Genomic DNA, 18,210 nt, shown 5'->3' with positions numbered 1-18,210 from the left:
TGAAGGGGTATTTCAGAGCTACACAGTTAAGGCTCCTATACATAGCACAAGCAGGAAGCTATAATTCAGAGTAGAAAGGGATGATAACGAAACAAGGGGAAAGCTCAAGAAACAAGGGGAGCCTGAGATTTTGGATGTAGATCCTTAAGGAAACTAACAATAACCATACAGAATGTTATATTCATCACGTAACAGCCACTGGGGATGCACAAGCCAGTGCATTTCTTTGTGCCGGTCCCAAGCCCAGATAAATGGGGAGGATTACGTCAGGAAGGGCATCCAGTGTAAAACCTCTGCCAAATAACATATGCAGACAATACAGAGTTCCATACCGGATCGGTCGAGCCCGGGTTAACAATGACTACCACCAGTACTGTTAGCCAACAGGGTGCTGGCGGAAATTGGGCTACTGCTGGCCGAAGGAGGAGAAGGAGAAGAAGAGGAGGAAGGCATGCCCAAAAGCAGAAAGAGTGGAGGAAGGTTAGGAGTGTAGTAGTGAGGATAGGAACTTTGAATGTTGGCAGTATGACTGGTATAGGGAGAGAGCTGGCTGATATGATGGAGAGAAGAAAGGTTGATATATTGTGTGTACAAGAGCCCAGATGGAAGGGGAGTAAGGCCAGGTGTATAGGAGGTGGGTTCAAATTGTTCTAGCATGGTGTGAATGGGAGGAAAAAAGGGGTAGGGATTATCCTGAAGGAACAGTATGCCAAGAGTGTTTTGGAGGTGAAAAGAGTGTCGGATAGAGTGATGTTTATGAAGCTGGAAAATGATGGTGTAATGATGAATGTTGTCAGTGCATATGCTCCGCAAGTTGGGTGTGCGATGGATGAGAAAGAAAAATTTTGGAGTGAGTTGGATGAAGTGAGTGTACCCAAGGGTGAGAGACTGGTGATTGGAGCGGATTTTAATGGGCATGTTGATGAAGGGAACAGAGGGGATGAGGAAGTGATGGGCAGGTATGGTGTTATGGAAAGGAATGCAGAAGGTCAGATGGTAGTGGATTTTGCAAAAAGGATGGACATGGCTGTGGTGAATACGTATTTTAAGAAGAGGGAGGAGCATAGGGTGATGTACAAGAGTGGAGGAAGATACACACAGGTGGATTATATCCTGTGCAAGAGGGTCAGTCTGAAGGAGATTGGAGACTGTAAAGTGGTGACAGAAGAAAGTGTAGTCAGGCAGCATAGAATGGTGGTCTGTAGGATGATGTTGCTGATCAAGAAGAGGAGGACAAGTGTGAGAGCAGTGCCAAGGATCAAATGGTGGAAGTTGAAAAAGGGTGATTGTGAGAGCTGGTAAAGGAGACAGCTAGAAAGGTGCTTGGTGTGACATCTGGACAGAGGAAGGAGGACAAGGAGACCTGGTGGTGGAATGAGGAAGTACAGGAGAGTATACAGAGGAAGAGGCTGACGAAGAAGAAGTGGGATTGTAAAAGAGATGAAGAAAGTAGACAGGAGTATAAGGAGATGAGGAGCATGGCAAAGAGAGAGGTGGTGAAGGCTAAGGATAAGGCATATGGAGAGTTGTATGAAAGGTTGGACACTAAAGAGGGAGAAAAGGACCTGTACCGATTGGCTAGACAAAGGGACCGAGCTGGGAAAGATGTGCAGCAGGTAAGGGTGATAAAGGATAGTGAGGGAAACGCACTCACAAGCGAGGAGAGTGTGTTGAGCAGATGGAAAGAGTACTTTGAGGGGCTGATGAATGAAGAGAATGAGAGAGAGAGAAGGTTGGATGATGTGGGGATAGTGAAACAGATTAGCACGGAGGAAGTACGGCCAGCTATGAAGAGGATGAAGAATGGAAAGGCTGTTGGTCTGGATGATATACCAGTGGAAGCATGGAAGTGCTTAGGAGAAATGGCAGTGGAGTTCTTAACCAGATTGTTTACTGAAAACTTAGAAAGTCAGAGGATGCCTAAGGAGTGGAGAAAAAGTGTTTTGGTGCCTATTTTTAAGAATAAGGGTGATGTGCAGAGTTGTAGTAACTACAGAGGGATAAAAATGATCAGTCACAGCTTGAAGTTATGGGAAAGAGTAGTGGAAACTAGGTTAAGAAGGGAGGTGATGATTAGCGATCAGCAGTATGGTTTCATGCCGGGAAAGAGCACTACAGATGCGATGTTTGCTCTGAGACTGTTGATGGAGAAATATAGGGAAGGTCAGAAGGAGTTGCATTGTGTCTTTGTGGACTTGGAGAAAGCATATGATAGGGTGCATAGAGAGGAGTTGTGGTATTGTATGAGGAAGTCAGGAGTGGCAGAGAAGTATGTAAGAGTGGTACAGGATATGTACGAGGGTAGTGTGACAATGGGAGTAACAGATCCATTTAAGGTGGAGGTGGGATTACATCAAGGATCAGCTATGAGCCCTTTCTTATTTGCAATGGTGATGGACAGGTTGACAGACGAGATCAGACATGAGGCCCCATGGACTATGATGTTTTCAGATGACATTGTGATCACTAGTGAGAGTAGGGAATAGGTGGAGGAGACCCTGGAGAGATGGAGATATGCTCTAGAGAGAAGAGGAATGAAGGTCAGCAGGACTAAGACAGAATATATGTGTGCAAATGAGAGGGAGGATAGAGAAATGGTGAGGATGCAGGGAGTAGAGTTGGCTAAGGTGGATGAGTTTAAGTACTTGGAATCAACAGTTCAGAGTAATGGTGAGTGTGGAAGAGAGGTGAAGAAGAGAGTACAGGCAGGATGGAGTGAGTGGAGAAGAGTGTCAGGAGTGATTTGTGACAGATGGGTACCAGTAAGAGTGAAAGGGAAGGTCTACAAGAGGGTAGTGAGACCAGCTATGTTGTATGGGTTGGAGATGGTGGCATTGACAAAACGGCAAGAGTCAGAGCTGGAAGTGGCAGAGTTAAAGATGTTAAGATTTGCACTGGGTGTGACAAGGATGGACCGAATTAGGAAACAGTATATTAAAGGGTCAGCTCAGGTTGGACGGTTTGGAGACAAAGTCAGAGAGGCGAGATTGCATTGGTTTGGACATGTGCTGAGGAGGGATGATGGGTATACTGGTAAAAGGATACGAAGGATGGAGCTGCCAGGTAAGAGGAAAAGAGGAAGGCCTAAGATAAGGTTTATAGACATGGTGAGAGAGGACATGCAGGCGGCTGGTGTGACAGAGCAATATGCAGAGGACAGGAAGAAATGGAAACAGATGATCCGCTGTGACGACCCCTAATGGGAACAGCCGAAAGAGAAGAAGAAGAAGATACAGAATGTTACATTTATCAAGTAACAAAAAGTATTCTGAAAACTAAGCTAACACGGGGATGGGGAAAGGAGATTCTGACGATATTGATGACTTCAATTAGGGGTACACAGAATAGGCAAGAGACGGCTGGAATTTACTGGAGAAAACTGGAAAAGGAACTAAGGTACTGGGAGCAAATAATTAGAGAGGGAAAGGCAAGAGACTAGAAAGAGGCCAATAACTCATTTGGACTGCAGGCTAGAGACTGCCTTCTATATCAAGAATTGATATCAAAATATAGGCAAAGAAAAGAAATAGGGGGATCCTAAGTGAAAGACCAACATTGGTAAAGTTTTAGCAGACTCTAGAACAGAAGCTGCTGTTAAAAAAGGGATAATTAGTAGGGCATATAAAATACTGTATGATAACTATCAGCATCAATCAGAAGAGGTTAGAAAGGATTGGAAAGAGATTAGATATGCAATTCACAAACAAACAATGGGGGATAAACTTATGGCTCCCAAAGCAGATTTAGCACCATTGCTTGGAAGTGTTTGCACTGGTAATTTTATGCCCCAAGCAGAAGTATCTTCTCAGGTAGATTGCTACTGTTGGAGGTGTGATGGGAAAGAATGAGGTAACTGAACATATTTTTGGAGTGTAATGGGTTGGCAGACTTTAAAAATTCCCTGGAAACTACTCTGTCACAAATACTGGGTAAGCAAATTGGTGTAAATAAGAAAATTACATTTTTAGCTGTGATATAGTATCAGAATTGTCTAGACATAGTAAGGCATTGCCGAGTTTAATGTTGCTGGCTGCCAAAAAAAGCAATTACTAGAAAATGGAAATCAAAGTTTAAACCAACTTTACTAGAAATTTTGAATACAGTAACAGAGTTAAAGCAACTGGAAGTGGGATCTTTAGAAAAGGGTAGGAGCAAATTACATAGAAAAATGGGAATTGTGGATACATTATAATGTTTTGGAAGAGGAATGAGTATTAAGGGAAGGCAGGAATTGAATGAGCTTTGTAATTTTTGACTGACAATGACTGGAAAGATTATAAGTTATGTATAATGTTTCCAAATGAAAATATATCAATATGGCCTGCTCTCATTTATAGAAATGTATGACTGTCTATGTCATAAGTGATAACTTAATAAAGATGTTTCTAGTTAAACAAAATGTGACAAATGTTTATTAAATATTATATACAGTGGAGCACATTCAAAATAAAATTAAGAGACATACTTTGTGTGTATTAAAAAGAAAAAAAGAGCAAATCTAAACTGTTAAAAGCAATATACTATCACATTGTGGCACTTAACAGAACAGCACAGACCTGTGCCTATGGCTTAGAGGGATACAGACTTGACTATGCTTCAGATATCTTCCACAGTTTGATTATCAGCTTCAGCTTGTGAAGGCACAGACAGAGAAGATGGACGTGTCCATCCTGAGGGAGGGTGTGGCAGAGCAGGTCATGCATTTTCCATGTAAACATTTGGAGAAGGGGTTAGCAGGGAGCAGGCATGTGGCAGGGAGCCTTCTGGCACAACAAGCAACCTTATAGTGGTAGCACTGATCAGTCACTGTGCAGGAATATAACTTACACGGGGAGGGAGTTGTGGCAATTAAGGCAGTTGGTTCCCTCACCCTGGGGTGGGATTAGACTAATTTTTAAAAAATAAAATGAAAAGCTCCCATTACTGATGTTTACTAGAATAACAGCCCATCTGGATGGTTCCCGCCATAGAGGATTTGAAGTATGAAGCTCTGCCTTGTTGGATAATGAATGGGCCACATTCAACTAGGGAAGCTTGATAGTTGCCATGGCAAATGGGGAAAAAAACATCTAAAATTTTCAATAGATCAATTCATTAAAATCCTACATTATAAATTGAATATATTACAAAAAATACATGGTACACCAAAAAAAAATTTCTTCTTATTCTGATCTGGCAACCCCCCCCCCCCAACCCATCCAAAATCATTAGCTAACATAATTAAAATAAAAAAAAAAAACACAACTGTAAATATCTCTGAAATTTACACTGTAAATTGGATGGTTAATTCCAGTTAAGCTATTTTTAATGTTTTCTTTAAGTTATATAGTATTTTACTGAAAAAAAAAGAGTCAGTAACTATAACTCAGAAAAGAAACAAATTCACAAAACATGAAACACAAAAATGAATGGCCATCTACCACAAAGCAGACAGATAACCTAGTAAGTCAACATTAAATACAAACACAGCTACATGTCAGAATGCACACAGACAATTTTTGAAAGCCTAAAGCTAACCACTCAACTTAGAATACTTGCAATGTAATGTCCCACAGGGGACAAGCTTATTAGCTATACTACGGCTTGTCCATTTATAACTTTGTGTATCTGCTTATATGGAGATCTCTTTTCAGAAGGCATCTATAACTTTTGACAAAAGTAACCAGCTTTGACAAAAGTAACCAGATGCTAAAAAGGATCTTTCCATCATAATGTCACATACAACCTGGGTATTATCACAATTTGGAAAATCCATAGCCCGTGTATCTGTGATAGTTAGGCAGGTCATCAAAAATTAGTAAAATTCAGAAACACACTTCCTGGGGGTGGATGAATTAGTACCATTTAAACAACTAGATTTCTAGTGGTTTGCCAAAAGGGACCATGACCCAAATTTATGGTACCTATCCACCTTGGCTGCACAATTTATACAGTAATATATACAATAGCCAAGCTAGTAGTAACAAGAATGACACAAATTATTACCTCAATTCACTTTCACTTCCACAAATCAAACCTAACCATGCAAAGATCCTCACAAACTCATTTTCAGTACAAGAGATCTACTCTGCAAGGATCTATGTCAGAAGATCAACTTTTCAAAAAGAAGAACTTCATATGTTCGAGGCCGTATGATTGAATTTCTGAAAAGTCGGACGAGACAAAACCACAAAAATCTACATTTTTTTTCAAAGGAGAAAGCCCCACCCCACCCCTTAGACAACCATATATACCAACTCAGAGATTGCACTACAGTAGAAAAAAGGGTCAATTTCCCGATCCCCACTGTACAAAATACAAAAGCTTCAACTTTTCGTAAATTCAATCAAGTTTGACTTTCTGGAAAATCAGTCTTCTGAAGGGCACCCGACCTGTAAACCAACAGTTAAAAAAAATAAAGCCCAAGGCTCAATCAATTGCCCTTCTAAATGTTAAAAGAAATTTCCTAAGATTATTTACAAAATCCCTCTTAAATGTCAAGTTTTGAGATAACAGGGAGACTATCAGATTTTTGTATTAACCATTCAAGACACAGAGCCATAGCTTGGTTATCTGGTACCCTGAGCAGTTCCCCAAACCACTGCCTCCCTCACTCAGCTCTCAGAAAGAAAAAAAAGGGTCTAAAGGTGACTGCAGCAGATATGTATAACAAACTGCTTACTATGGTTACACAAGTGCTGAGTTGTGCAAATGCATTAAAGGCATTTTTTAAAGAAGCCAAGATATCACCAGTGGCTTTCTATATACATTGCAGTACTGCACTCACCACTCACATACCATCTGTAAATGCCAGTCGTGTCCCCTAATATTTTGCACCCAGTGCAGCCACTCTTTTTGCTCTGGCCTGGCTCTGCAAGAGCTATATTTATCTAAAACTCAACTCTGACCTTTGTATCCCCATAAATTACAAACCTATTGCTCTTATAAACTTGGACATCAACATTTATGGATTATTGTAATCATCCTTAAAACATCATCTCTACAATCATTTCTCTGTTTATATAATTTTTCCTAAAGTTACATCAATTTCATAGAGTAAACTATGCTTTTCTCTTTTGTGCTGTGTCAATCTAGTTTTCCAGAAAATGTTATTAATTCCATCAAAGTTTGCTATAAGAATCTTGCTGTATAACTTTTAATAAATGGTTGCCTATCAAATATACTTCCTTCCTTTCTTAAATGATTCAGGTTAAGGTTGTTTACCATTTCTTTATATGTCTTAATATCTAAATAGAACTACCAGATAAATTAATCTTACTTCAATTTTCCAATTATTATAGACACTAGTTTGTCCCTCACAACATTCATAGATGATATACATACTTATCTTCAACATTCTTTTTTCAGGTATTCCAAAAACTGCAGAAACTTCAAATCTTATCAGATGTTTCAAACTATAAATGAAACATACCAAAATTAAATATCTTCTCCTTATCTAATGATTACGCAGTCCTTGACCTAACATATTTGAAATGAATAGCAATTACACCTATTCTGAAATATTTAGCAATAATATTTTTCCATAATTTTTTTAACTTGCATCAAAACAATATCCTAAAATGTGAGTAAGCAACTGAACCACAACTAAAATGGTTTGGCATGAAGTTCTGAATATGTCTAAAGGAGCTATAATCAAAATACGTATCTCTTAAAAAAAAACTAATGCACTTCATGTCCAAATCCCATCCACTAAACACATTTAAAATAATTATTTCTTAACTAATATAACGAATTTGGCCCCCTAAGTCAATTAGAATGACTCACTCATAACTGACTGTACCCAAACAGATAGGTGGCCCAAGTTTAGCAGATTTCAACGTATACTACATAGTAAATATAGCAAGTATGATACAGAACTTCAACCAACACAGTTACCACTTTTGACACATGTAAGGCATGAATTAACCACATCACACTGTTGTAATTCATTAGGCATCTCCTTTCTAGACAGAAAAACACAAACATAACTGAATAGCCATGATTTCTTCATCAGTAATGTATTACTATGTGAAAGACTGGACTGGTAAAATATTTAGACCCTAATTACATCTTTATGCTTCCTCAACCAAATGATCATAATTCCGGTATTCCTCTAGGAGGCAAAATGGTTGATCTTCAAATTTTCCTTCACTGTAGTAAAACCAGTTTGAGAGTTTGTCTCATAACTTACAACGCAACCATTAAAAGATGGACAGCTTTTCCCATTCCCATAGATTACTCAGCAGTGATCAATTTATCATTAATAACAATTAATGTAAAATTCTCTCATAGTCCTATCAACAAAGTAAAAGTAATTCATTTTCAACTAGTATACAAAGTAATAATCTCAAAGAAAGCTACTTCTAAATGTTACAAGCTCATCAAAACGTCAAATGCAGAGTAAATTTTTTAGTTTTTCTGTTTTTGGTCATCTTATAATGCATCTTTACTGCAGGAATGAATGGAAGAACAATTACAGAAATTATTACTACACTTGCTACAGCTTTACTATATATATATTTAATGACAATAATCAGCAGCTCATAGGGTTCCAAGATGGAGGCAGCAGTACATGCTTCTAAAAACAAAGCTCTGGGGAGTGAACAGTTTAAATAAATAAAAGCTTACAAACTACTGTAAACTGTTAACAGAAATTGTAAACTTAAGAGACTATGGTGTCCAGAAATTTGAGAAGGAAAAGAAAATGTGAAGTAAAAGGGAGAAAAACTGTTAAAATTCAGAGGGGGCTGAAAGAGTGTGGAAAAACAGATAATAATGGCAGCAGCTGGAGGGGCTGCCACGGTGTTGCAGCAGTTACCATTGCCGCCTCACAGCAAGAGGTTCTCCGGTTCAGCTGGGGTGTCTTCTGTGCGGAGTCTGCATGTCCTCCCTGTGGTTGCGTGAGTTTCCTCTGGGTGCTCCGGTTTCCACCCACATCCCAAAGACATGTTGTAGGTGGATTAGACACTCTAAACTGGCCCTAGGTGTGAGCGCATGCATGTGTGTGCCTTCTGTGGAAGGCTGGGCGCCGGGCTGGCAACTCGACACCGTAAAACTCCACTGACAATCATGTGTGGACAGGTGATCCGTTGTGGTGACCCCTAACCGGGAAAAGCCGAAAGAAGAAGAAGAATGGCAGCAGATGGAGAAAACTCGTCAGTCACCCTAGAGGGAAGGATTGACCAAATGCATTTGGAAATTTTCAAGATAAGTAAAGGTATGGGAGATCACCCATATTAAACTGAGGCCACAATATCCACAGACAAATGGCGAGGCGGAAATCATATAGACAATCAAGAACATTTTGAAGAAATGCCAATATTCTGCTCAGGCAGACTGTTATTTGGTATTACTCATGTTTGTGAACACATCTATGTAATCTGCGGGACAGTCATCAGCACAACTCCTCATGAGCATAAGGTTAAGAGCCAAACCTTCCACATCATTTCTATTACTGGTTCCTGACAGCAGCAAACAACTAAAACAAAAATTGTTTTACAATACAACTGACAGAAAGGTAGCCAAACTAAAGGAAGGAGAAAGACTAAGGAATGTTCAGCACTCTGGTAGAGGTCACCAAATCTCACTACAGGGTACTGTAATAGATGATTTTTGAGAAGGACTGTCCTCTTTGAAAAAGTACAGTTGTGTACACTTACCATAAATGTAGATGTTCGAGTGTCTTCACTGTTGCAGTCATGACTGTAGGGTTCTCCCCTGCCGGCAAGCAGTCCTCGGTCGGCCAGAATCCCAAAGTCTGGGTCCGGCGTCGGCTGTTCAGCCATGCTCCCTGACGTCAGAGCGCCAGGAGTACAAAGCTGACAGCCAACGCCATGTTCTCCAGTTTTTCTTGCCCCAGATGTCAGAAGTTCCAAAATGAATAAGGTCCCATACCCTTTGCAAATACACCTCAGAAGAAGGGTGAAAAACGGAACCACACAAAAGAAAAAATAAGAGGGGACAGGAGGGAGGGAAACCCAGACTGCAACAGTGAAGACACTCGAACATCTACATTTATGGTAAGTGTACACAACTGTACTATGTTCATCGTGTTTCACTGTTGCAGTCATGACTGTAGGGTAGAATCCCAAAGCAGAAAGAAAGGGAAGTGGTCATAAAGTAGAGGGGGCGGCTATAAGGCCCTGCAAGACTGCAGAAGCAAAGCCTGCCCTAGACTTAGAGTAGAGAGGTAGATTGTAGTGCTTGGAAAAAGTATGCACTGTACTCCAAGTTGCAGCTTCCAAAATGTCTTTGGTAGGAACTCCCCTGAGGAAGGCAGCTGAAGTGGCAGCAGCTCTGGTAGAGTGAGTCCTTATACTCCCTGGGATTTGCTTTCCATGGTGTGAATAGCAAAATCTGATTCCATGAGCAATCCATTTAGAAATGGTCTGTTTTGAAATAGCTTTACCTTGGGAACTTGACGCATAAGAAACAAACAATTGCTCTGATTTCCTGATGTCTTTGGTTCTGTCCAGGTAAAAACGTAGTTGTCTGTGTACATCCAAGGAATGTAAGATCATTTCCCCTTTATTTTGAGGAGTGGGGAAAAAAGTTGGCAAGTGAATAGTTTGATTTAAAGCCACTTTGGTAACCACCTTAGGCATGAAAGTAGGATTAGTCCTTAAAGACACCCTGTCTTGATGAAAAATAATATAAGGTTCCACAGCCATAAGAGCTTGCAACTCTGAAACCCTCCTGGCAGAGGTCAGAGCTAAAAGGATGGCTGTCTTCCAAGATAAAAACTTGATGTCAGATGAGGCAGCAGGCTCAAAAGGAGGTAAGGTGAGCTTTTCCAAAACATAGTTGAGATCCCAAGCAGGAATGGGAGGAGATCTAGGGGGCCTTAAGTTCTTAGCTCCTCTGAGAAATTGTCTCATGAGCTGGTGGGAAAAGATAGGAGGGTCTGTATTATAATGAGCAGAAATAGCAGAGGCGTGTATCTTTATGGAACAGAAAGAGAGAGCCTTATGTAAGAGGTCTGACAGGTAAAGTAAAATCTGAGGAATGTTAGGAATAAGAGGATCAGAATCCTGGGCCTGCATCCAGGAACAAAATCTTTTCCATTTTCCTGCATAAGATTTTCTAGTGCTAGGACGTCTGGCTTCTAAAATGACATCCATAACCTGCTTGGGTAGGAGAGAATGAATCAAAGATCCTGGATTAACCAGGCCGCCAGGCTGAGAGTTTTGACATGGGAGTGTAGAATCTGACCCTGGTGTTGGGACAGAAGGTTCGGAATCTGTGGTAAAACCCAGGGTGGCTCTAGACAAAGGTTTCTCAGTGTTGGGTACCAAAACTGTCGAGGCCAATTTGGGGCCAGCAAGATTATCATCTTGGGCTTGTCCTGCTTGATCTTTAGTAATACCCGTGGAAGAAGAGGAAGAGGCGGAAAGGCATATCCCGAGAGGTTTCTCCAACTGAATGATAGAGCATCCACTTTCCAAGCTTGATCGTGGAAAGTCCTGGTGCAAAAAAATTGTAGTTGATGATTGAGGTGGGATGCAAAGAGGTCTATGTGAGGACATCCCCAGACTGCTGTAATCATCTTGAATATTTCAGAGTCCAACATCCATTCGTGTGGATCCGAAAGGTTTCTGCTCAGACTGTCTGCCAGGAAGTTTTGCTTCCCTGGTAGAAACTGTGCTTGAAGGTCCAGATTGCAAGCTAGGGCTGTGTTCCAAAGATCCATGGCTAGTCTGCAAAGGGGGTAGGAATGAGATCCCCCTTGCTTGTTTATGTACCACATAACTGTGGTGTTGTCTGTCCGTATCAGTAGTTGTCCTGGTTATAGACGATTCCTGAAGGCCAATAGAGCTTTCTGAACGGTTAACATTTCCTTTAAATTGATATGCAGGTGCTTCTGATCCTTTGTCCAAAGGCCCTGCAGACAGTTGCCCCGAAAATGGGCTCCCCATGCATAATCTGAGGCGTCCGTGGTTAGAATCTGAGTGGCAGGAGGCAGACAGAAGGGTTTTCCTTTGTTTAGAGTACATGCCTTGGACCACCAAAGGAATTCCTTTTGAAGACAAGGCAGGACGGAGATCAGTATGTCTAGACTGTGACAATGCTGAGACCATACACTTTTAGGTACCACTGTATTTTCCTCATATGTAGTCTTGCATATGGTACGAGAAGGATGCAGGAGGCCATGTAACCCAGAGCCTGCAGGAATCTCCTTGCAGATAGCTGAGTTGTAGTTGCCAAGGTTTTGAAAGTTGAAGCCAGCTGTAACTGTTTTTCGTATGTCAGAAACGCCATCTGGGTTGTTGTGTTTAGAGAAGCGCCCAGAAAAATTATCTGTTGTGAGGGTGTCAAATTTGACTTTTTTATGTTTACAGTGAATCCCAGGAACTTGAGAAGATTCTGAACAAACTGTAGATGCTGGAGTAAGACATCCTTGCTGTCTGCCTGAATAAGACAGTCGTCCAGATAAGGGTAAATCTGAATTCCTTTGAGTCTGCAATAAGCTACTACTGGAGCCAGGCACTTGGTAAAGACCCTGGGCGCAGTAGACAATCCAAAGGGCAGCGCAGAGAATTGGTAGTGCCTCGATCCTGCCTTGAACCTGAGGTATTTTCTGCGTTCCTGTCTGATGGAAATGTGTAAATATGCTTCTTTTAAATCCAAAGTTACCATCCATGCATTTTTGGTCAGCATTGGTAGTAGCTGCTGTAGAGTAAGCATCTTGAATTTTGGTATCTCTAGAAAAGTGTTCAAGACTGACAGATCCAGAATGGGTCTCCATGAATTTTGCTTCCTGGGGACTAGAAAGAGCCTTGAGTAAAAACCTTGTCCCATCTCTGAAAGTGGAACTAGTTCTATGGCTTTCATAGCCAAGAGAGCTTCCACCTGGTTTAATGCCTCTGACCATTGATGTTTTGGAAGACCTGGCCATCCGCTTGGCCTTGGTGGTGTATGAAAATGGAATATGTAACCTCTTGAAACCACATCCAGAACCCACTTGTCTTGGGTTATATGAGTCCAATTTAGATGAAAAAGAGAAAGTTTTCCTCCAAGAGGGGCTTCCAGGCAAGAAGTTCCTGCAGCCCAACAGAGGGAGCCATTGAGTCTGTTTTCTATGAGCTTGCGACCTGTCTTCTCCTCCCCTAGGGGTGGAAGCAGTCCACTGTCTTGGTCTATAAGAGGCTTGCGTTTGAGGCCTACCTCGGGGACGTCTATATCTACCCCTCTGAGGCCTGTCTGAATTGGGAAAGGACCAATTTTTGTAGGCCAATTCCTGCTAAATCTGGGTGGCTGTACTTGTAAGAAATCTTTAACTGTTTGCATGGACTTTGCCTTGTCCTCCATCTTTTAATCACGTCTTCAGCTTTAGATCCAAATAAAACATTATGCTGAACAGGAGCATCCAATAATTTAGCCTTTACCTGATCTGGCAAATTTTGTTCCTTTAACCATGCATGCCTTCTAATTACTGTGCCAGAGGCAGCAGCCCTACAAGAAGCCTCCAAGGCATCAAATCCACAGTGTAAACCATGCTTCCCAACTTGTTCAGTGGCATGCAATAAGTCATGTAGTTCCTTATCATCTGCACAGGTGGAAATGGAAGTTAGCTTTTGCTTTAAAACAGACAGGAGAAATTGCTGGAATTTCAGCATATGAAACTGACAGTTTAAAGCCCTAATAGATAAAGTAGCAGAAGTGTACACTTTTTTGCCCCATCTTTCTAAAGATCTGGAATCCTTCTCAGTGGGAATGGGGTTTTTAGCAGAAGCGGCCTTAACGCCCATAGGACCCTGAGAAATGGTTTCAGGGTCAGCAGTAGGGTTCTTGAATAAAAACTGGTGGGAATCAGGAACCCTATAGTATCTGTCTGGCTTAACAGAAGCTGGAGGAAAAGAGTCAGGAGTTAAGTTAGCCTCCGAAAAAGCATCATCCACAATATCCAAAATAGGAGGAATAGCCAGGGGCCTATGTTGGGGAAGAAGAAGAAAATCCCTTAGTCTTTTCTTAGATTCCGAGTACTCCTGTCCTTCCCAGTGGAAATGTTCCCTCATTTCATGCAAAGTTTCCCCAAAAGAGAAATCCTCAGGGGGAGAAGCTGAAGGAATGCATTCCTCAGCATCAGAATCCTCATAAGGAGGGAAAGAATATTCCTGGTCAGAAGAAGAAACAGAAGAAACAGAAGCCTGATCAGAGGAGTCATAATAAACTTCCTGCCTTGGCCTTATATCTGGAGGGGGATGTGAACCCCTAATCATAGTAAGCAAGTCCTCCACCATTTTAAGTAACTGTTTCTGAGACTTGGGAGCCAGATCAGAAGAGGCCTGGGTTGCAGTCTTTGATTTGGAAGGAGTCTTTGCCTTTGTCTTTGGCTTTGCCTTTATAAGAAGGTGAGTAGGCCTGAAAACCCCTTCGGAAGCCAGTACCTGCACAGCGGCTCCGGACCCATCCGAAGGAGCATTGTCCGAAGGTCCAACTGTAATATTCAAAGGCCTAGTTGGCTCCTCGTGGGAGTCTGTTTCGGCTATCGGTTCCGAAATGGCCGACGACAGGGGCTGCAAAAGCGCCTCACTGACGACGGCCGAACCTGAAGCTGGCTCCGCTTGTGCGATATCGTCTGATTTGGACCTCGGAGGCCTGTCTTTGTCCTTGCGTTGTTTGTGAACTCCGGTAGCCGGAACCGTATCCGACGACATTTTGTAATTAAAACGCCTACCGAAGTAATGAAAAGCAAAATCATACCTTCGTTTAATAGTACGTTGATTGAATCTAGCACAAAACCGACAACTAGCTACGTCGTGGTCAGGGCCTAAGCAAGGAATACAGTAAGAATGAAAATCCTTATGAGGTATTTGCTTCCCACATGGAATACAATTATTAACTTTTTCTGACATCGGACTGGAGCAAGAAAAAAGTTTCACCAACGGGGTACTTAGCTTTGCAGTAGGAGAAGAAAGTCTTCGGACTGAAGTTTGATTCGAAAAAATTGTCAGGAGTCAGCCGACCGGCACTTGCGACTGCTATCACCGCACGGCAAGAAAGTCTGGAGAACATGGCGTCGGCTGTCAGCTTTGTACTCCTGGCGCTCTGACATCAGGGAGCATGGCTGAACAGCCGACGCCGGACCCAGACTTTGGGATTCTGGCCGACCGAGGACTGCCTGCCGGCAGGGGAGAACCCTACAGTCATGACTGCAACAGTGAAACACGATGAACATTTAGTACAGTTTATGCAAGAACAACTATAATGACTAAGAGGGCTTCAAAGGTCTGGCGGGTTTTACTAAGTCCTGACTAATTAAGCTGTCATCCCAAGCTGCACAGGAGATGACTTTGTACACTGAAAAACAGATATCTTCAGAAACTGCTAGACTTACTATGACAACAAGAATTATGAGAAACAAATCAGAGATCAGAGATAGACTTACTGAAGCTGACTGCAGTAACTTCAATTGTAATGTCCAGTCTTGAATCCAGTACTTAAAAGCTGGGCTTGTTACTAGAACAACCTCTCAAGCATAAGGAGCCTGTAATGCTCAGTAATGATACCACTGCCAAAGACTGTTCTAAGAAACACATAGTGACCATAAATATTATCATTGTGGTCATCCCATAAACAAGTAATAGTATGTGCAACCCCCCCCCCCATCTCCCTCATTCAGTTATGAATCAAGGGAGTGCAACACAATTTTGCAGATATGCCATCAGAAATACCTTATCTAAATGTGTTTTCAGTATCTGTCACACAGCGCCCAAATTCAAAATAAGGTATCAAAAGAACAGGGTTACAGTGAATGTATACAGTTTATAAGGAGGTTCAGTGTGTTGGAATTACTATTCTGTATACCCACGATTAACATTATTAAAGTTAGGGTAATACAGTCATTAAATAACGTGTATAAGTGTACAAAGTAATTTCATAAAGGGGAAGTTTAACAGAGCATGTCAACAGTGTAATACAGCTTTAAGAAAGCAGCTACCTGGATGTGATTCAGGTGACAACAGGGACTAATTCAATCACCAGCAAACAGTTCCAGTGTGTGTGTGTGTGTGTGTGTGTGTGTGTGTGTGTGTGTGTGTGTGTGTGTGTGTGTGTGTGTGTGTGTGTGTGCACATTCCTTTACTCAGTAACCAGACCTGTACATTTGTAGTAACTTAATGCAAATATGACAAGCACAAACCTTCTTTGCTGCATCCTCTCTTCCTCTGGCACTCGGAATGAAAATCGCCTCTTGTTGTTAATATTGCGCACCATTTGTTTTCTGCTATTATCTGACGTTTCAGGCACCACCAGCTCATCTCCCTCTGTTGAGAACAAATGCAACAGCTGAAATAATCAGCTAGAAAGGATGCTGCAGAGGGTTCACTGCACTCGTGAAACAAACATGTTTTGACTACAGTAATTCATACCCTCCCATTATACAAATCACCACCTTCATCATTTAATTACAAATCAAAGGCATACAACACAACTTTGTAGGTATTCTGTCATAAATATCTTGTCTGAATTTATCAGTATCGATCACATAACTTCCAGATTCAAAACCATGCATCCAAAGAACAGAGTTACAGAGTTGAAATGCAAGTTAAAGTTTATGTTTGATAAAATTAGCAGCACTTCTCAGCAATTAGCAAACTCACATTTGATGCTAGAAAGACCAAACAATAGGGAGTTATATCTCTGTAACTGGCACCTAGACTCATATTCTCTTAATGATACTGCAATATAACATGAATGACATGTGTGACTGAGTTTCATTCATTCAGATGAGACGTAAAACTGAGGTCCCATATACTTCTTCAGGTGGTAATTCCAGTGGATGTTAAAGGCTCCTGGTTATATTTTTCTGTTGAGTATAAACTCCATCCTAGCTCTCCCCTAATAGCCCAGTAGGATCTAGCCATCCAGTGCAATGCAAAATATAAATCCTATTCGGGACATAACTTTCTAAAATGAGCAAATTCAGTCTACACTTTTATATCATCCTGACGGATGAGTAAATAATACTGTGCTCGTTTAAAGTTCTTACAGAAAATGTCCGGCAGATGATGCTACAAATAAGGACACCTATTTCTTTCAGCTAGTAAGACTTATTGAAAAGGTTCTCAGATTCTATCACAATCAGACACGCTCAAACCAGACAGAAGTCCTTGAGCACAACCTAGATATCAAAAAATTATTCAGGCTTCACCATACAAAGGTTTGTTGGACTGATTGTCAAGTTTACTATCTACTGTCCCTCAAGATGCTTGACTACATTAACTGCGCTGGGCATATTCTATACACACACACACAATAAATACATACATACACACATATATATATATATATATATATATATATATATATATATATATACACATATATATATATATATATATATATATATATATATATATATATATATAGAGGGAGAGAGAGAGACACACACACACTTTTATATATATATATATATATATATATATATATATATATATATATATATATATATATATAGAGGGAGAGAGAGAGACACACACACACTTATATATATATATATATATATATATATATATATAAAATACTAAACCGAAAAACTTTGGAAGAATAGTTAATAAATATAGAATAAAATGTCCGATAAAACACAAATAAAATACTTAACCACTCAAATAAAAAATTAAAACACAACAAAAGAAACCCCACTCTGGTATGATGAGCTTTCGTCCTTTATATGTATCAGAAACTTCATCAGATGAATCAAATTACAGGAGCATAAGAATATAACAAAGTACAGAACATAATGAATATTAATCACACATTACTAACCAACGAACACCTATTATTTACAGTACTAAAATTATATTTACAGTAGAGCACAGTCCAATAACTTCTCCTAAAATTGAATACATTAATTGTAAATGAGTACCATCATAATACAAGTATTCCAAACGTTTAGCCATCATCTCAGATGTTAAAATAAAAAGTCACTAAATCTATTACCAGGCAATTTTTAAGAGAGACAAAATAGAAAAGTCACTGAAACCATTTCAAGGCACATTTCAAATTACAAGTTTCATTCAGGCCAGGTCTGAATTCTGCATTAAAACGCAGTTGCCACTTGAGTTCCTGTACCTGAAGCAAACTGTCTGCGTCTCCAAAAAAATTGTTAACCTGTTCAAGGACAAAAAATGAAAACTTAGTGAACCCTACACACATAATGCTGTGTTTGCTCAAGGCACTGGTGTGATATTTGCCTCTTATGGCAAAGTTGTGCTCTTTGAGCCCGTCACT

The 18,210-nt window shown here is 40.6% G+C and overlaps 1 protein-coding gene across 2 annotated transcripts in view; it reads right to left on the bottom strand.

Annotated features, from left to right (window-relative positions):
• CDC42BPA (CDC42 binding protein kinase alpha) overlaps positions 1-18,210 on the bottom strand; it is a 3,351,611-nt gene that overhangs the window by 169,803 nt on the left and 3,163,598 nt on the right. For both annotated transcript variants that reach the window (XM_044059574.1, XM_044059584.1), the window contains exon 34: positions 16,121-16,244. In XM_044059574.1, the coding sequence (XP_043915509.1) occupies positions 16,121-16,244 (124 nt within the window). The remainder of the gene's footprint in view (positions 1-16,120; positions 16,245-18,210) is intronic.

This window comes from Protopterus annectens, chromosome 1.part2, assembly GCF_019279795.1.
Source record: "Protopterus annectens isolate FY-2018-M chromosome 1.part2, PAN1.0, whole genome shotgun sequence".
NCBI lineage: Eukaryota > Metazoa > Chordata > Ceratodontiformes > Protopteridae > Protopterus > Protopterus annectens.
The sequence above is the reverse complement of the archived record's forward strand: the minus strand, read 5'-3'. Positions and strand labels throughout refer to the sequence as shown.